At 43.4% G+C, this 21,480-nt stretch overlaps 1 protein-coding gene across 1 annotated transcript in view; it reads right to left on the bottom strand.

Annotated features, from left to right (window-relative positions):
- Nucleotides 1–10,799, bottom strand: part of RPS6KA1 (ribosomal protein S6 kinase A1) — a 98,967-nt gene extending 88,168 nt beyond the window's left edge. Inside the window, exon 1 of the mRNA XM_075264411.1 lies at nt 10,694–10,799. Coding sequence (XP_075120512.1) covers nt 10,694–10,756 — 63 coding nt within the window. The 5' untranslated portion in view covers nt 10,757–10,799. The remainder of the gene's footprint in view (nt 1–10,693) is intronic.
- Between the last annotated feature and the right edge of the window lie 10,681 nt (nt 10,800–21,480).

The raw sequence follows: 21,480 nt of genomic DNA, 5'->3' as shown, positions 1-21,480 counted from the left end.
CTCACTGTGGTGAAAGATATGCTGAGAGCAGCCTGAACGTGTCATTCACCATAGTGAGGTTGTGGTCCGGATGTTGGACCCTTACAGATCACATACGCATAACCTTTCTGGATAGGCCATTAGTGGTCAGTAGTATGAAATATACAATAAGGACCATAAACCCCATTAAATTCAAGAAAGAAGTGGATCCAGTATAAGATCAAAATGCACACTACCATTGACTGTCTATTGGTCTGATCCATCAGATCAGATAAAAAGTTGAAATCTTTGGAGCCTGCCATGAAAACGAAGGGTAAGCCACAGCAAGAACTGCTACAGTGGCTTGCAGAGGAACATGCAGTATGTCCATACTGTGCACTCCAAGTCTTACAGAGCAATGCTTCTAGGAAAGAAGATGGGCCTGAGGCCCACTGCGATATCTCATGCCACCATACACACGACATGTGCCTATAACTATCCATTACAAAACAGTAATGTATCAAACTTTAGAAGACAAACGCCTCATGGGCAAATACCTTCATATCTGATGTGAGTACAAGCAATGCATACAGCACTATAAAACAGCAGCCACTGCACACTCCACTCAAGAGACTCACTTGCCATCGGTTTCATGACAGATTGCACGCTCGTGATTCTACAGCATTACCCTTTTGCATCTTATTTCGAGCTAGGCTTCTTACAGGCTGTATTATAAGCTATGCCAGCACAGACAGTGCACTGAATGCATTATACCCATTGACCTCCTTATAAAACGGTGATACTGAACTGTGCACTGGAATGTGGCTGATCATCTTTTAAAATTTCCCTCTAGGCCAGCATCACATGTCCATAATATGGGTCTTAGACAGCAGAATGAAGATGCAGAGTATGTTATACGTGTCAAATAGATCAGGGCTGTTTGCAACATAAATCACTAACAGGAAAAATAAAAATATTCTAAAAACGTAAAGTCAGAGCAACATGAAAACCAAAAAACCTAGATATACGATTACTTATGCCATACTACATTGGTGAGCTGTGGCCGCTGTAAGGGCCCATTCACACGCTGGAAAATGAAGAGGAATTGAGGTGCATTAAGTCCCATAAAAGTAAATGGGGGCTGTGGAAACAGGGTAGCACTGTGAACTTTGTTTTTCACATAACCTGGTAACTACAGATACAGTTCAGCTTGCCGTGATACATTGCTTCTTGTACCTTAATGTGACCTCAGGTGGCTGGAGACATGGTTATTCTCATCTCAGTCATGAAGGACTCCAATGAGTATAACTTGTCTCTCGCTCACACAAAGACTGTATAGGACACAGAAGTACTGGCTTGTTTTCATATGAATAAAGCACTTGTCTTTTCGGTGCCTCTGTCTCTCCTCACTCACTGGTTACCTGCCCACTGCCCCCTCCCATTTCCCTAGACTTGAATTGTGAGCTGTAACATGATGTTCTGTCCTATAGCAAGATAGATTTAGGAGACATTTCATTGTGAAAGTCAATTTGTGGGGCAGCTATTTAGACCAGAGAAGCCCTACAAAGTACTGGTCATAGTTTGATTCCTGCTGACAGCATTCCTATAAGGGGAGTCTATCACTGCCCCCAGCTACTTTAAACCACTCCCATAGTGCTTTAGACACTGTTAGCAGAACAAAAACCATACCTTATCTGCCCTGCCGTGGATCCCGCCGCACTTCCTCCGGACACCCAGCTCTTTCCCTGCATTTTCTTAAGATCTGGGACCTGGTGTGTTCTACTGAGAGGCTGGCACGGGTTCCAGGCCCTTTGACTCCTCTGTTTGACAATCCCATGTCGTTCCCCCCCCCCCCCCCAAGGTTGTTCGGGGTCCAGAATCTTTTGCTGGGGCAGAAATGATGATGTTCGCCTCCAGCAGGTTTTTGGCTATTCTTCCCTCCTTCCCTTTGCCCAGCTCTGTCTGACCCATCCAGACCCTCACCTCTCCTGGTTGGAGTATGGCCAGTTATCGTCCTTTCTGAGAAAGTTCTCTATTCTGTCACAGCTCTCTACGCCCTTGTTAGCTCTGGAGTCCATCACTGCCTCCTCGGATCCTCACTGACGTGTGTTGTCTCTTTTGTATAATCTCCTCCTTACTGATGCTACACTGAGGCTTCCCTTGTATGTGGCCTCAAGGAACGCTGAACTTTCCTCAGGTCTGCCGCCTGCTGATTGGGGTAAGGCCTTCACTCTTTCCCATAAGTTGGCTTTGCCCTGTAGTGTGCAGGAGAGGAGCTTTAAGATCCTCAACAGATGGTACAGATGCCCTGACTTACTCCATAGGATTTTCCCTACCGTATCTGAACGGTGTTGGTGCTGTGGTACCGAGAGAGGCACCATGCTCCATATTTGGTGGGCGTGCGCTGTTCTCTGACCATTTTGGGATGCGGTCTTCTCCTTGTATTCTAGAGTGTGCGAGCGCGCATTTGTAATTTCGCCTCAGCTGGCCCTTCTATCGGTCATTCCTGGTAAGTTGTACGACATCAAAAGGGATCTTCTGGGGCATTTTCTCACGGCCGCCAGGGATGTTATTCCGAGGCATTGGCGTAGCTCTACTCCACCTATCCTTCTCGAGTTCCTCCAGGAATACCTCCTTATTCGTAGAATGGAGGCTCTGGTTGCCGAGGACTCTCCTGTCCCCTCTAGGTTTGAGCGGCTCTGGCGGCCCTGGGTGATGTTCCAGGAGTCCTCTGACTTCTCTTCTTTCTCCTGAATGCGGACCTGGTTGCATCTCTGACCCTCCTTACCCTTTCTTTTTCTCTTTTTTCCCTTCCTGGTTCACCCCTTGCCTTCTCATCTGGTCTCCCCCCTTTCTTTTTGTCCATGTGTGTGGCTCTGTGGCCATGTCTGTCTGTCTTTCTGGGGCCCTGCCCCCTTTCCCTGTCCTTTATATGTTTTTGCCGCTCATATTGGCAAGCCTGTGTGGCCAGTTTGTACCTTCTTTATTTTTTGCTTTAGCAATAAGCATATTCCATTGAGCCTTATCAGTTGGGGGTGTCCTCCTGATTGGGGCCTGCGTGCCCCGTTTACAGATTTCCTTGTTTGTCTTTGCTCTTTTATCATAAAACTTTTAATAAAAACCGATTATACATAAAAACCATACCTTTCCTGAGTTTCAGAGCCCCAGAAAAAGTATTGTTATTCTTTAAATGAGGATCCTGGAAAAAAGGGGAGTTTTCTTCTATTACTGAGCACTGCTGCATCATCACTAAAGACACCCATCAAGCATTCAGCCCCTCCCCCTGGGAATTGTGATTTGCTCCTCCCAGTGTCAGTTGATCCTGACTGCCCAGGGGGATGCAGCAGTGCTCAGTGCCTGAAGAAAATTCCCCCTGTGCTCCAAGATCCTTATTTGAATAAAAAAATAAATAAAAAAAAGTGCCTTTTCTGCACATCCCTGGGTCCCTGAAACATAAGAAAGGTTTGTTTGTTTTTTTTTTCTTCTAACAGTATCTACAGCAGTATGGGAGTGGTTTAAAATAGCTGGGGGCGGTGATAGACACTTTAAAATTATGGTGAATAAGCACAGAAGCTTGCAATGTCATGGATAAACAGCCGATCTGCGACGGTCCTGACAGGGCTGTAGAGTTAAAAAAAATAAAGACAGTTACTATCTACAGCTTCAAATTAAAATGTTTAATTCGTAATTTTACATAATTAGATGCACAGTTTGTTACATTTATTTGGAGAGGAATTCAGTCACTGCAACCTTCTAGCCACATTCTCCCCAACACAACTGTACCCTCCCCACTGACATACAGCTCATCCCTGCTGAAGACCCTGTAGCCAACACAGAAGTCAGCCCAGGTTTCCCAGAACCCAAACCCCTCCTTCCTACACCAGCCGAGTCTGTCATACTACATGCTACAGGGTAGCTGCCCATTTGTCTGGCAGTAGCTTCACAAATCAAAAGCAGGTATTCATTGAGGTATAAGGAGAATGACCCTCATTGACCGATAAATTGCTGCTTCTTTGTCAAAGGGGATGTCTAACAACCCTGCAAACTAAATTTTGTCTTATGTAAATGAAGCAGTTGCAGCACTAAGGGAGACCTTCAGCCATGGGAGACTTACTCTTACTGTTCAAGTAGGGTGGGTGAGGTCAAAACACTGGAAGAATCAACTCCACAGCATGGGATGGAACAAGCAAAGGATAGTAGGGGTCTGAGGATCAGAAGCTATGCTCCAAGAGTTGAAGGCCTGCCCCCACTTCACATGTTTATCACGTTCACGTGCTCTGTAACACGATGGAGGTAATTGATAATGCCTGAGGGAGGTGGTAGGCTCCTTTTAAATGGATTCAATCTTTTGAATCACATTTTTTCTCCGTAACACATAGAAATAGCTTTAGGAAAGGCTATTCTTCTCCTACCTTTAGAAGTCTTCTCCGGGTCGCCATTTCGTAGATATCCCGGTTTTCTTTGGTATGTAAATGAGTTTTCCCACAGCACTATAGGGACATCCGGAAAACTCTCTGGCGCCGGCCTCTGTCTTCTACTGGCACGCCTCCCCACAATGCCTTCTTCTGCCGGCTTCTTCTGGATTTAAAACTGACGCAGGCGCAGTCAGCTCTGCCATCGGGCAGAGCTGACTGCGCATGTCTGCAGCCATTTTTTTGTGGCCGCTTACACAAACGTACTGTTTTAAAACTTTCACAAAAAATAAGAAAAAGAAAATAAAACAATGACTTATGCATAAGGCTAGGTTCACACATGCCACATGGTCTCTTCAGTACCCCTTTCTGCTTTAACAATGCAAAGAGAAAAGTCCTGCATGCAGCTGGGTGGAAACCCGGCAGATCTCATTTTAGTCTATGGGGTCCAAGGGTAACCGCTTTCTTAAGCGGATTAGGTTTCCATTCGGGAGGTCCCAAAGCAGCCCCCCTCCCCGAACAGAAACCTGAACACAGGTGTGAACCTAGCATAAGCTAGGGCATTTATTTTTAGATCAGCAAGGGTCCAACTTTCAGGACGCACTCAAACTAAAATGTTTACTTGTTACCAAGTGATCTGCAGTGCTCATTCGATGTACATTGTACATTGTGAGTACTTCAACCTGTGTCACATTCAAGTGTATGGGACACTGCTGGAGTGCTCACAATTGTCAAGGAAGGAGTTAAAGGGAGTCTGTCACCAGGAAAGTCGGTATCAAACTAATGACAGTACCTTGTAGAGCAGCTTTCTAAATTATTTTATTCTGCACCGCACATCCCTTTCATAAAAATCAGTATTTGTATTCGAATTAACTAAAAGGGGCTTTAGGGTAATTTCTTCTCTTGCTGGGGCTTTTCTCTAGTGTTCTAGATAACTTCCACCTAGCCCTACTGCTTGAGTGCCATTTTGTCTACAGCCTAGGGGCAGTCATCAAGAGCAGACAAGCCCTACAAGGTACTGGCACTAATTTGATACACTGATAATTTTCCTATTGACAGAATTCCTTTAAAAGTATGGTAAAAAGGCACAAGTAGGGTCATAGATATACAGCTGGTCTGCAAGGGTCCTAAAAAGTAGTGTCAAAAAAGACAGTTACCGCCTACAGCTTCAAAATAACATCATGTTTATTTATATTATGCAATTATTAATATGCACAGTTTGTTACATATTCATTTAGAGAGGAATTCAATCACTGGCTTTTAGTCAATTAGAGAGCATTACCTCTGTCTGACAATGGCTTTCAGCCATTTAAGGAGGACTCAGTCTATAGGAAAATAGAGGAGTCGGTGGTTTGGCCAACCAATTCCACAGCCCTGCTGACAATTGGACCCCTGCCCATCTAAAGCTGACGTCCTATATTATGACTAAGACATCAATTTTTAAGAAGTAGGCAAGCTGTTTAACAGCTACACAGGTCCAAATTATTATGCAAATTGAATTTAAGTGTCAAAGCTTTCAGGGCTCTTTGGATCACAAATCAATCTGTGATAATTAGTTTGCCAAGTGAACCAAATTAAAGGAAACCTACGTTACCCCTGGTTTACATTAACATTTGGATTCCATCCGGGGGAGTCCGCATGAGGACCCCCCGGACGGAATACAATCGCAACTGCAAGCGCTGTGCAGTTAAAGCACACGGACCCCATAGACTATAATGGGGTCCGTGTGCTTGCCACGCACAAGTGACGCTTGCAGTTGTGATTGTATTCTGTCCGGGGGGAGGGTCCTCATGCGGGGACGCGCGGTGGGGGGGCAGGGGAGAGGGCTGTGGGGGAGAGGGGGGCCCGGGGGCAAGCGGTAGGTAGAGGCGCGCAGGGGGACGGCGCGGGGGCGCACGCCGCCGATCATACACAACAGCAGACGAAGTCGCAGGGAGATGCTAGTAGGTTAAGAAGTGCACACAAATACCTTTAGCTGTGCTTTGAGTGATTTGTGCATTATCTGGGAGCTCCTGGCATCTTAAGCATTTGTTAACATAGTCATCTTCCTGTTCTGTGTTTTCCTACAACTACCATGATGCTTCACACCACCTCCCTGTTTCCCTAGCTAGCCTGCCCATTACACCCTCAGCAGCCATCTTTAGACTCCTAGTTCTCACTCACTTAACCGTTGTGTTTTGGCTGTAACATTGTAATCATCTCCATATATCATTACAGTAACTCAGGAAAGGCTTTAGTCAATTCTTGATTTTGGCATTTGGCAAATATTATGTATGTATGCGTATATATTACACACATACATACACAGTATAATGCTCCATAGTGGTCCCTGCATGGTATTATATGGATTGCGACCTCTAGGCTTCATCAGTTCCCATGAATTGATGTCCTGCATTTTTGAAAATGCAGATTTTCTGCTGCTGATTTTTTTACGCAATGTGTTGATGGGATTAACCAGAATCCCATCCACTTTGCGGGTACTGTAAAACATAGCGTTTTTTTGCCACTGCGTTTTCACAATGTGGAAACCCAGCAAAAGGCTAATTCCATCCACACACTGTAGAAAAAAAAAAAATCTGCAGCAGAAAAGCTGTATTGTTAAAAACAGTTTGTCAGCTATACCTGCAGAAACACTGGCGCTTTTTTGTATACGTATAATAGGGGCAGAAAGTTTGCACAGGAAAACTCTAAAATCGCAATGAAAAGATGCGGTAAAAAAATGCTATATTTTTCTGCAGTATTTTTTTAAAAAATTTTTTGCCGAGTTTCGCTTTAGCATGATATTTTTCATTTTCATAAAGGGTTAAAAGGAGAAAAGGTAACTAATAGAGATGAGCGAGTACTATTCGAAACTCCCGTTTCAAATAGCACACACCCATAGGAATGAATGGACTCAGCTGGCACGCAGGGGGTTAAGCGGCCAGCCACCGGCAGAGTCTGCGTGCCAGCCGCTTCCATTCATTCCTATGGGTGCGTGCTATTTGAAACAGCCGTTTCGAATAGTACTCTCTCATCTCTAGTAACTAACATCCTTTTCCTGAATATGGCAATACCCCCCGGGAATCAAGATGAATAGCAGCCTTTTTAACCCTCGAGCATTGAATTATTTTAAATTTCCAGAAATAAATGTATAATGAAAAGTTAAAATTGCATCATTACCAGAGATATACTGTTTCAGTGCCAAGCTTGTCTCAGCAGAGACACACACCAAAAACTATTAGGAGATGATTTCAGGGCCGTTTTAACACATTGGTGGGCCCTGTGCAAAGGTTTTTATAAGTGGGTACCCACCACCATCACTTAGAAGTACCTGACCGGCACAAATTATAATATCCCCCCTCAATGGTCTCCACACAGTATAACACCCCTTAGTGGCTCTCACACAGTATCATGCCTCACCAATGGCCCCATACAATATAAAGCCTCTCATAAAGTCCCCCTTCCAGGGTGCCCCCACATTTTATGTCCTCCTCTAGGTTGCCATAATAGTATGGCGGTATGTAGGAAGTCTTTCCCAACTGAACAGTACTATTACAGTGAATGTGAGAAAGAGGTCAGCCAGGCCACAGACTTAAAAGCGGCTCTATCATTGGGAAGGCTATTCAAGTCCTGCCAATCATTTGTTAAAAGACCCCCCCCCCCGTTTTAATGAATTTCCTTTTAAATTTACATGCAAACGAGCCCTCCGTGCACTGTAGGCGTTCCCGTGCACCCCTCACCTCATACTCTATTCACGCCCTTCCCTGTGGTTCTTGTATGCAAGTCCCTCCTCCTGCCTGTCCCTGTGATCACGTGACTACAAGGTCCTTCGTCGTCTTCTAAGTAGTGATCTACAGTATGTAGAGCAGGGGCTGCAGCTCCCTGTGTCTATCATAGATCTCCATGTGCACAGTAGATCTATGCTATCATACACAGGGAACTGCAGCCACCCCTAAACAGTGCAGTGGGCCCAGACATACATGAAGACTCCTTTTGAAACAATCTTGCTTATTGATGAGTGCCATGCAACCCTAGATAGTCCAGATGGATGGAGTAGTGGATGGCCCCCATGTCTCAACAAGGCTGCAATGTCAGCAAGGAGGTGGCAGAGTCACATTTTGGGCAGCAATCATGGGGAGAGAGCTGGTAGATCCCTGTAGAGTCGCTAAAGAAGAACCATGCCTGCCATAGCAAAATCATCTTCATGCATGACAATACTCCACCTCATGCATAAAGAATACCTTGAGCTTTGGGCGGCTATGGACATAAAAAGGAGAGAAACTCATGGTGTGGCCACCAAACTCTCCTGATCTTAACCCACATGAGAACCTTTGGAGTATCCTCAAGCAAAAGATCTATGAGTTGCAACAGTTCACATCAAAATATCAGTGTTGGGAGGATATTCTGACATTCTGCAAAGAAATTCAAGCAGAAACTATCCAAAGACTTACAAGTTCAATGGATGCAAGAATTGTAAAGATGATAAAAAAAGGGTCTTATGATAATATATAACCAGGCCTGTTAAGCTGTTTTTTTATTTCATAAATGTGACCTCTTAATACAGCAAATTCAACTAGTGACCATTTACAGTTCTTTATAACCTATAAAATGTTTAGAAACTCTGTTCTGCGTAAATTTGGAACAATGGGTTTGACTTTTTAATTTATGGAAAAAAGGTAATCATTGGGAGGTTTGTCCAATAAAATTTGATTCATGATCAGTTGAAGATTTGAACCTTATAATAACTGTCAGACCATTTAGGAAAATTAGAGAAAAATATCATTTGGAATGCGGTATATGGCAGTAAATATAGCAAGTAAACCAGATGGCCCATGTGCTCCATAAAGGTCTTCCCTAAATTTCAAACTAAGATTCTTACTAGATTAACGCTGGGTTCACACTAGCGCTTGGTTTCCATCCTTTGGGTCCCAAAGGAGGGAAACCCTGTGTGCTTAAAGAGGACCTTTCATGGTTTGGGGCACAGGCAGTTCTATATACTGCTGGAAAGCCGACAGTGCGCTGAATTCAGCGCACTGTCGGCTTTCCCGATCTGTGCCCCGGGTAAAGAGCTATCGGTACCGTAGCTCTTTACAGTCAGAAGGGCGTTCCTGACAGACTGTCAAGAACGTCCTTCTCCAGAGCAGCACCTATAGCGCTGTACAGTGTGAGCGCCCAAACTGTAAAGCGATAGGCGCTGCTGTGGAGAAGGACGTTCTTGACGACGGACTGTCAGAAACGCCCTTCTGACTGTAAAGAGCTACGGTACCAGGACCGAAAGATCTTTATCCGGGGCACAGATCGGGAAAGCCGACAGTGCGCTGAATTCAGCAGTATATTGAACTGCCTGTGCCCCAAACCATTAAAGGTCCTCTTTAAAAAAAGCAGTAACCCCCCGAACCCCATAGATTATAATGGAGTCAGCTGGGTTTCTGCTGATTTTATACTGATATGATATTGGCAGAGAGAAAAGACCTGCTTCCCTCCGCCAATTTAAGCAGAATCTCGGGCGGATTTGCCCAAAGGTGTGATCCTAACGTAAGACATATTTCTTGCAAATCGATTTCCAGCCCCTGAATAGCACCCTGGAAAAATGCTAAGCAAGCAGAACGGTATCTGTAAAGAATATATGCTAGGACGATAAGACCGTTCTCTACCTGTGTAGCAGCAATTTGCTGTAGTAATAAGCAAATCTAGAAGACATACCTGACTGAATGACAAGTTTCTTATAAGACGTCAAAGGGCTATCATGTGACAGAGTTCCTTCACATCAGCCCTAAAGACCTCAGGGCAGAGATTGCTGGGCATTTGTAGACTTCACACTATGATCTGGTTCCTAGACTCCATACACATCACCACTGCAGAGGGAGCGAAGGCCAGCACATAAGGTGCCTACACTTTCGGCTCCTTTCATTTACTCTCTTGTTATTGCCATGACAATTTGTGCACAATTGACACAAAGACACGCACACAGCGCCAGCAGCCTAATGTAAGGAAGCACGAAGGAGCTGGGCATGTGCAAGTCTCAGGGCAGAATCCTACAAGTATGCCAGGTCTAAGAAGGCATTGCACAATGTGGCAAGTATACCCCGAGGCAAATCCGCCACCTGTTACTTCCCAGCAATGCAGAGCCGTAGTAGTGCCAGCACCAGCATGGAGCATATTCCCACAGCATACAACGACTGCCAATCATCCACAGCAGGCTACCCTTACTCCAGTCCCGCGGTCACACACAACCGATCACCGGCAGAAGCCACACACATAACGTCCGCAGGGTGAAGTGCTAAGGGCAGCGATGTGTACACGCATGGTGGGCGCAGGAGCACAAGTGGCGGGACTGTCCTCACCTCAGTCTCCTCTGGCACCAGCTCCACGTCGGGCCACAAATCTACCAGCTGAGCGAGCGGCATTACTGCACTGGACGAGACTCTCGTACTCCCTCCTGACTGCACACCAGCTCCACAGTGAACGCGTAACCCCACCCCCTGCTCGCTGACAGCCCAAACGTACCGCCCTCACCATTACTATTGGTCCGTGTCAAAAGCCTCATTGGTCGCTGCTGAAAAGGGGCGCGGCCTTCCACATTCTATCTCACCCTGTGCCCTCAGGTAAATGTTAGCTTATCACGATTGTAGAGAAGCGGGAAAGCGAGCGCCATCTGGTGTCTGCAAGTGGTGACAGACCGCAGTCCGCTAGGTGAAGAGGAGACTTCATAGAAGTACAAAGCGAGCGGGTGAAATGACTCACGGGCTATGGACGTAAGATAACAGAAGTCACCCAGCGCCACATATATAAGAAACGTATGAAGTGCTTTGGCTGCAGTGATAGTGTACACACTTTTTCAGGTGGAGATTGCACATGGTATGCTAGGTTCACACTAGTGTTCGGCTTTCCGTTTTTCAGATCTGCTTGGGGACTCGAAAAGGGAAAACTAAGGCCCGGTTCACATCTGCGTTCAGGTTTCTATTCGGGAAGTGCACTTGAGGACCCCCCCCCTTTTCGAACGGAAACCTGTTTCCTATAGGTAATCCCTTTTTAATGAGAATAGGATTCATTCAGGGGGTCCCCAAGTAGACTCCCCAAACGGTAACCGCAACGCATTGTGAACCGCCCTAATCCACTTAAAAAGCGGTTATTCCTGTACATCATAGGGCGGGTTCACACCAGCGCCCAATTTCTGTTTTGCAGGTTTCCGTTTCCTGACAGAGAAACTGGACAGGAGACGAAAACCGGCAGGAAGTTTTCAAACCCACTCATTGCCAAGGAGAGCAGAAGACGCTCACCGGCGGACACTGAATGCAGGTTTCCATCTTCTGCCAACAGAAAATGGAAACCTGCATAACGGAGATTGGGCGCTGTTGTGAACCCGCCCATAGACTATAATGGGGTGTGCTGAATAGGAACAGGCAGAACAATATCCGTATCAAGGGGATTCTTGAATCTATTGAGCATCAAAAACTGGCACAATCTTCAATTTCTTCTGGGGGCCCCACAGTGGCTACTATAGCAGGGTACTACCTTTCCAGTCAGCGGCAACTAGTAGAGCCTTCTCCGTAGGTTCACAGAATTCAGTGAAGACATGGTAATCCTTAGGGGTGACTTTAACTTCATTCTAGACATCCATCAATTCCACTACCCCATACTGCCATGCAACTGAAAAAATGTGCTACACAATCATTATCTAGTGGACATGTGGCAGATCCTACATCCCCAGGGTTGAGATTATAGATATGATTCCCCTTCTCACTGCTCTTACCTCAACTTTTTCCTAATTAGCCATCATGCCCTCTACGCTCAGACTGATTCAACCATCTGGTCCAACCATGCCCCAGCGTTTCTATCCCTTGAGATCCCTGGCCTCCTTAAAGACGTGGCTTCTAAGGATAATATTTGCTCTTCATTCTGGAAGTTCACATATTCCAGTGATCCAACCCCCCCTCCCATTATGTTGGGAGGCAATTAAATGTGTGCGTAGGGGTGTACTCATTAAACACAGAGTGCTGCTTGAAACAGACAGATTGGTTTGGTTTACAGATCAGTTGACAAAGATTCACTAACTTGAAAGCAAACCCTTGCCCAGACTACTTTAAATGAACTTCTTAATGCCAGGGAAGAGCTCCAGGCATACATCAATGAACTGTATAATCATGTCCGAGATATAACCTGAAAACACTATTATAAGCTTGCAGATAAATGTGGGCGCCTTCACCCTCTAAATAGCTTGACCAATATACCTCAACTGCTGGATGGAGGGAGAACACAATATTTATAAAGCAATACTTCAAGAAGATAGAAGGATCCGCAGCACTTGGGTGTGTTAAAAAATAACCTTTAATCCATCAGACTTTTAAAATTTGCCATAGAAGGCAGACAAAAACAGACTCAAAAAAACATAGTGGATAGATAGGAAAAAACGTGATTAAAACCGCAAAAGCTGACGCGTTTCGGGACTCTTAAAGTCCCTTACTCATAGCTAAACGGCAGTATAGCATAATCCTTCGTGCAACGACCCTGGGATATGTTCGCTCTAGTTGTGCCTTTCTCCTGCTAATTGGAATAGGTCCTTTCTTTCTGTCCACAAGTTGCAAATGCCTTGCAGAATGCAAAAGAACATAAGATATTGACTCTCTGGTATTGTTGTCCGGACCTTCTCCATAGGTTCTACCCTGGTGTCTCTAATCGTTGTTGGCACTGTGATCCTGAGAAGGGGACTATTTTGCATATCTGGTGGAATTGTGGGGGGTGATAAAACTCTTTTAGAACTTTTGCGTCTAAATTCTATAATAGTGTCAGCAGCCGCTCAATTGTACCTTCCCCCAACTGGCTGTCCTCAGTTATTCTGGGTAAAATCTCTGCAGTGAAGAAAGACCTCTTGCGATGCTTCTTCACGGCTGCCAGATTGGTCATTCCCAGATACTGGCGCTGGATGGCTGTTCCCACTCTACTGCTTCAGTAGCTTCTTCACATACAAAGAATGGAGGCCCTGTTAGTGGGGTCTCATCAGATTCCTCTAAGCTTAACGTTGTCTGGTGGTGATGGTTGATGTCTCAGGAGTCTATGGAGTTTTCTAATCCCCTTTCCTGATCATTGTGCTTCCACTAGAACCCTCCCCTGGATTGTCTATCCCTAACTCTTGCCTTGTTACTCCTTTTAGCCTACCTTATGTTTCTCCTCTCTCCATCTTTTTGTGACATATTTTGTTAGTCGGTCTTCCCATATCCCTTGTTCTATGGTTGAATTTATCTCTAGTTTCCTTATTGAGGCTTCCCACAACAGTCATTTCTGTTTACATGTCTGTATACATGTTTTAGTGGGTCTCTCCACTTTGGTCTTATTGTGGGTCATTAGTTTACTATCTCGCTCAGGCATCTCCAGTGCTGTTCTTTTTGCATTAATGTACTATCCTTCTGATACCTGTACATTGTACTTGTACCCACATACCATTCTAATTTGTGTACTTTAGGCTCATCAGCCTGTTATTGCTATATTGTTCTTTGTTATATTTTAAAATTTTCTCAATAAATATTGATTCCCTTTCGTCCTACAGCAGCACAATACGAAGCTTGTGCTTCTGTTAGGACTAAGGGCTAGTTCACACGTGAATATGGGGTGGCGTAATTTGGTCGTGAAAAAAAACGTTTCAGGAATTAGCAGTTTTTGGACATGAAGCGGTTTTTGGAGTGTTTTTTTGGCACGGTTTTTGACAAAAACCGCCTCAAAAAACCGCCAGGCACTTTTTCCCTCCAGCACAGTTAATGGACCTTGATAAAAACACCTGGCATTTTTTTGGCAGTTTTTGCCAAAAACTGCGCCAAAAACTACCTTGCGTTTTTTGGCAATAAAACACTAGCGGTTCTCTGCCTCCCATTCACTTGCATTGATTTCCTGAGGCGGAATCCGCCTCAAGAAAAGGCATGTCGCTTCTTTTTTCCGCTAGCAGCAAAAAACTGCTAGCGGAAAAATGAACGCCAGCAGTCTACATAGACCACTATTGTATGGAGGCGAATTTGGAGGCGGCTTCCACCCCACTGGCTCCGTGTGAACGAGCCCTATGGGAAAACAGATTATCTACATAAATCAATGATTCCCTTTCGTCCTACAGCAGCACAAGCTTCATATTGTGCTGCTGTTAGGACTAAGGGAAAACAGATTATCTACATAATCAACGATTAAAGTCAGCCTATCACATTCCTTAACCATAGTGCTGTAGGCACTGTGACAGTCACATCTCTAGTTATTATGGCCTGTTTCTCAATTTTAGAAACAACCTATATGTGACCTACAACGTTTCACTGGAAATAAGGCCAAAATTCATCAGTAAAAAAGAGCAGCACACTCACTGGAGGCCTAATTTGGTCATAACACTTCAGTGGTGGGCAAATGGCAAGGTACTGAGGTGAGATTTAAAAAACAAAAAAACAAGATATGACCCTATTTTAGAAACTACGTTCTCAAACCATTTTTTTTTAAAGGCATATTGTAAGCAGTTTGACACCAGGAGTGCTTAACAAAAATAAAGACACAGCAGATGGTGAAAAGTGGAAATTTTAATTATTTCAAGAAATATGCATTTCACAGCCCAATATATTGTGCCCACTTTGTGTCAAGAGAGACACACACACACACAATTCTAAACCATTTCAGCGGGTTATTCCAGGTTTAGCAATGTTGTATATATAATGGCAGAAAGAAAATGTAAAAATTAATACATGGAGTGATCCATATGAAGAGAAAAATATAATATAGTAAACAGGAACACCTACAACAAAATAAAAAAGAAAAAAAAACATTCAAAAATTTAGAACGATAGATATATTTTATTAAGCCACAAAAAAAGAGACAAACTAAGAATCACTCACAATAAAAAAAACAACAACATGGAAGTAAGGAACAACTGAAATATAAGAAGCCATCTGTAAAAGGGGTTTCCAGGAAATACAGAAAAAGGGCAGAAGGCCGGGGAAGGTAAAACAAAAAACGTACTCACCTCGGTCCATGGCGCTCCGCTTTTCCCCGCTATTGTCCGATCCAGGGGAGCCCTAGGGCTTGTTCCAGCGGACGTTCTCACTGCATGTGACCACTGACCATGACATACGTGAGTCACAAACAAAGGAAATGCAGTCCACAGTTCACTAATAATATGAATCAGCACGACCATATGTGGATGAAAAAAAAAAAAAACCTACCCGGCCCAGGCAAACAGTCCAAATAAATATACTATATTTATTTATAATATATTTATACGTGAGTCACGTTTGACTTTCTGTAGCCTCCTGCTCCACTTATGTATTTCTTGGACAACCCCTTATAGGGTGTAATGTTGTAGCGTTAAGACAAAGACCCCACATATATAGCTGAACCTGGCAGCTCCATCAGGGTACTAAACTATAAACCAAGCATGCCCCTTAAATATATAGTCAAATGCTAACAAATATTACCCACCTGTGAAGATTGTGTGGAGCAATAGTGATTGTAAATGAAAACAGGACATGAGCAGAAATCCATACATAACAATGAAATAATTAAAGGCGCATGCACAAATATTACAATTTATGCACGTGCATCAAGACAGACAAAGAAAGGTACATGTGTGCAATTATATTTGCACACAAGCACTTCAAGATGATGTTGACAATCATAAGTGCATGTGCATTTAAAATAGTAACAACAAGTGAAGGATACCACCTTGTGTCCACGGCCGTCTTACATTCCTTACTAGGTCGTTGTTTTGTGTGTCTTTCCTGAGAAGTGAAACTCTTCTTATCTTACAGGATATGACACTTTTTTAAAAAAAAATATTTATTATCCCCACCCCCTGCTGCTTTATGACAAATCAAGTTATACCAATCACACCTACTCTTTTGCTATGAAAATGTTTAGTTACACCTTCTTTACCCTTTCCCAACATCTGCTGTAAAAGTACAGCGGATGACAGGTATTTAAATATGGCTCCAGGGCTTGTATGCCATTCATTTGCATAAAAAGTAAAAAAAAAAAATTACACCCCTTTCCCTAGGACACATATAAAAGTACTTAAAATACTGTGACACACACATTAGGTATCCCTGTGTCTGAAAAAGCCTGGTCTACACACTGTAACGGGATTAGCTCAGGGATTGTTGTCTCTTCAGATAGACGAGCACATTTTAGTACAGTAATAAGTACATTTAGTAAACAATGATGAGTGCACCCAGATGGCTGATGACACATGCCTTCTGCAATTGGCTATTTAACGTTGACGTCATAAGTAGGCGGTGGTTACATGTGACCGGACTGTGTATTATACCCTGTCTGTGCATATTATTTATATATGTATTCGTGGGGGCATCATTCAGTCTCTGCATTAAGCATTTCCATTAATACCAATGAAAGCGTTAACAGAAATGCACTGTTAACAGAATCTGGCGCTGATTTTTCAGCAGATTTCGCAGCCAAATCAGCAGCAGATTATTCCCTCATTCTGACTCCCATTGAAAACAATTAGTGCAGGATGCTGGGAAAAAAAAGTGTCCTGCTGGATCTTGCTGCGGATCCTGCAGCTGATTTGAAGGCTGTGGCTTGAGACCCCCTACCACTGCTTAGATCCATTAATTTGGGCCTAATCAGTGATGGAAGCCACAAGGGCTTTGTATACTGTGTGTCCACCACTGTGAGTCAGGGGGCAGAAAATAAAGAGGAATCCGAGGCATGTGTCTGCCATGTATCTACACTTAACTTCGATTGTTGTTTTTGTTTTGTTTGTTTTTTTGTTTTTTTTCTGCAGTGAGCATAGGTTGCTCCAAAAGGTGCCCACTGAGGCTCTGTTGCCCAAGGGCCCACAAAAACCTGGAGCTGGCCCTGGGCCCAATCATGCCTCTTATCTTGCTCAATTTACAATGCCCCCAATTAGCCTATTATATGTATTCCCCATCCCTACCCAAAGTGAGTAAAAAAATATATATATTTATAATACCTCCGATCCCCCAAGGAGCAGCTTCTACCAGTGCCATTGCCACTGCTTACTGTAAAGCAGCATGACTTCTGCATCCTGGTGCGGACAGTGTCGTCATCGTCAAGACGTTTGCGCCAAGACGCATTAGTCTAAAGGCAGTTTTTAGGACACAGGACTGTAGTGGCATGTCGCTGCTGAGCTGCTTAGTAGAGCAGAAAGCAAGAGGATTCTACTATGTATTTCAACACCGATGAAGTTGATGTGCAAGGGTATCCTGTTTTGTGGAAGCCCTGAGGGCTACTTGGTTTAAAACCCAACTTTCTACTAATTTCAAAAAACGTCTCTACAGCTTCATCATTAACTCAAGTTTCTACTATGTCTGCAGAGGAGGTACTCCTACATTACTTAAGGTTGTAAAGCAGACCCATGAATCTAGTGAATCCACTGAAAATATGGCAAGAATAGAAGCACTTAGCTATTTCCACACAAAGGAAACTATTTCCCATAAACATAAAATATGCATCTAGTATTAAAAAGGAAAGTTTCATCTTTCATATGAACCTAAAGTTGCAGTTTTGTCTGTATTATTTCCAGAGACATCAACAGTTGAAAACACAGTCAGGACTTGGAGCAGCTGCAGCTTCATATAAATATCCAAATCCTGACTGGAAATAATACAGATAGAACTGCAACTATAGCTCTTCCTTCATACAATGCCAGAAACATATTTCTATATTTTATAATGCCAAAAATATAACTGAAGTATCCCTTCCCTTATTTTCTCTTCACACAATATACAGTGAAAAGCAGAGTACAGCTCTCAATAGTGAAGCAAGGGAAAGAAGAAAGAAATGCAGGATTCCACATAAAGGAGCCAACATATGTTATGTATGTTGTAAGTCACAAAAGCTGCTTGAAAATCAAGTTTGATAGTTTAGGTAAGCTGTACAGCCTATAGTCCTTGCCTGGGAGGTAATTGAAAAGTAACTTAATATGCATAAAGAATTAATTTATGCCAATAATAATTTATGGAATGTATGCTGCTACATGGGATAGAAGGGAAGACGTTTTGTTTGTGAGTAAAAAACTGCTTTTCTTTTTTATCCAGCAGCAGAAAATGAAAGATAGAAGGAAATCAAAAATAGTGATGGTGAATTATTCTATGAAAAATTGCCTCATGTACTGCCTTACGGTCCAACATTTAGTGTTATATGAATTCACAGGGCAAACTCCAGTATGCGCCACATAGTATTCTAATAAAAGCCTGTTTCTTAGAGATGAGTGAATAGTATTTGAAACTATTCGTCAAATACCTTGCTCCTATAGGTATGCGTGGAAGTGGCGAACACCAAGGGGTTAAACGCTGTGAAGATTTGCCGGCCGCTAACACGCATTCCTATGGGAGCGAGGTATTCCTATCTACTATTCACTCAACACTACTATTTCTCAATGCAGGTAAATTTAGATTGTAACGATTACAAGTCTGATCAATGTAGGACAGAAGTTGTTCTGATACTGGTAATTGTTTCTCTGGCTCATTTGTAAGCACTGTGAGAACCAAGCCTGCATGGGCCAGAATATAAGAACAGTAAAGCCTGGTTTGACAATTTTTTCCACGACTCTTAGCATCACTGGTAATGGAGGAAAAATACACACAAGCTGGAAAGTCCATGGAATTGAGAACACATTGACTGTATAAGGACTGTCCTTACTGAAAATGGCGCAGAATTTCACTAACGGTGCACTGCATTGTGTCACTAATATCAAGCCTATTTCTTGGGTTTCCTATAGTTCCCACTAACTGGTGAAATATGTATGGATTCAGTAACCAGAAAGTTGATTCGACTGGTATCATCTCTGTCTCTCAAGTTAAAGTGAAGGACATCCCTCCAGGTAAAACCTTTGTGTCGCAAACTGAGTTCACTGGGTCTTGAACCCATGACATCCTGGCTATGTTCTACAGCCTTGACCATTATACCATTGAGAATCACGTTTGTTCTGTCCCTTGCCTGGTCTGGTCTCTTTCATTGGAGTAAATGGCTTATGGATATCACCTGCTCTGTGGCCAATCAGAGTTTATCTAGTCCTATATAAACCCACAGCTTACTCCATCCTGTGCTTGATTATTCTGGCTGTCTGATCCTTATTTACCCTGAGCTTCACCACTACTTTACTATTCCTCTGTACCAACCTCTGCAAATGTCTGATTACGGCTGATCTACTGCCCCTGTGTATCTATCTCTGCAAATGTCTGACTACGGCTGATCTACTGCCCCTGTGTTCTGAACTTTGCAAACGTCTGACTATGGATGATCTTCTGCTCCTGTGTACTTACCTCTGCAAACGTCCACAGTTTCTTCTACTCCTGAGGTACTATTCCGGCATTTGTTACTATTTAAGTACTCTATAGTTTGCCTCGCCATTAGGACTCCAGATCCGATAACTAGCATAGTTACTTTGAATCTGTCATCCAAAGGAAATTTATTCTCTTTTTGGGTCATAATTCTAAGTTTGTGGGGCATCATGGACATTACTGGTGGCCCACACTTGAACAAGATATCCATGAGTTCATTGTTTTGTTTTCTTTCTTTCTATAAAATAAGGTTTCATGGCATACTTTTCCAGATTTCCCTTTCAGCATATCTGCATGGCTTTTATCATAGATTTGTTTGACTCCTCTGGACACCATTTGGATTGCTGTGGAGTTCTTAATTTTTTTTTTTGAAAATGGCCTATATCATTGCATTAACCAATCTTCCCATGGCTTCCTGTTTAGCAAACCTGTTTATTACACACATAAGTCTACATTGCCTTATGCACCTTATTATGTCAGACTGTGAAGTGCAATTCATATCTAAATTCTGGAGATCCTTGTGTAACCTCATCAAGATCAGTTTGGACATCACATCTGCTTACTACCCTAAGGCTGCATTCACATGGAGAGGAATTTGGTATGGAATTTCAGCACTGAAAAAAATCCTCCCATTGACTTCAATGGGTTCCTTTTTCTGCTAGCAGGAAAAGGAACCCATTGAAGTCAATGGGAGGATTTTTTTTTTTTTCAGCGCTGAAATTCCATACCAAATTCTTCACCATTTTCCTCCATGTGACTGGACCCTTAGTGCAAATGAGCAGTGGAATTTATGAACCAGACTAAACAGAATTACTTGCATCATTTCATCTCATTGTGTCAAGATGATTGGGGCAGAGTTCTTCTATAATAGTCATGCACGGGAATCAACCAGATGTTCACCATTCTATATAGCCTGTGGTTTGAATCCATAAATACTGCTTTGTGTTTCCCTTTCTTCCTTAGTTCAAGCAGCTGACTTGACTTTATAGAACTTTCTCAAAATCTAGCAGATTATTGGGATGTGAATAAACATTATAACCAGCTTCCAACCTTCAGACACCTCCTAATAAATGAGCACACAGACCTTGGGTGTGGTTAAAGCTGGGATTGGTCACAGCGTATTTATTATAATTTTAACCGATTATTAACAAAATTTACAAAAAACAAGCCCTTCATGCCCCGCGTTCTTCCTGTGCGACTACTCCAGAGGTTGCCCACTGGTGGACAGTGGACTTGTGGGCAAACTCCTCCCCACCGCAGGGCATGGCCTTCCACCACGCTGTGACAACTGCAAGAAAGGAAACGAGAAACAGCAAACAAGAAAAACAAAACAAAATCACCAGAAAAAAAACGCATGGGTAGGGTGGGAGGGAGTTCCTCTCGCCTACGCTGGGGCAGAAGGTGCAAGCTCTGCCCACATACCCGAGATAAATTAGGTCGGCTCCGCCATGGTACCGCCCCTGACTCCGCCTCAGAGGTGCGAAAGTGAAGCGGGAAAGGCGACGGGGAGGGAGAGGTGAGGTAAACCTTTTTTCAAATAAAAACAAAAACGAGGTGTCTGCTTAAACAAGCATTAAGGCAGCAGGAGACCTAAAACCCCCATAGTCTCTGCTCTTTTCGCTACTCTCTTCAAGGGCTACCAAGAAGGCAATTTATCCTTGAGCAAAGGATTATCCAGAATGAAGAGGACCACAGACGTAGGCCTCCTCCACTGTTCTCTCCTACTGGCAAAATTTTGTTGCCCTCCTGTAGCATGCAGATGAAGGTACCATCTTACGAGTTTGCAAATTTGGTTCCTCGGTTCATATCTGATTTTTAACATATCATCCCAGTCTGCTACAAGCTATGTC

This window comes from Leptodactylus fuscus, chromosome 2 (genome assembly GCF_031893055.1).
Source record: "Leptodactylus fuscus isolate aLepFus1 chromosome 2, aLepFus1.hap2, whole genome shotgun sequence".
Lineage (NCBI taxonomy): Eukaryota > Metazoa > Chordata > Amphibia > Anura > Leptodactylidae > Leptodactylus > Leptodactylus fuscus.
Note: the sequence above shows the minus strand (reverse complement) of the source record. Positions and strands in the feature narration are given on the sequence as shown.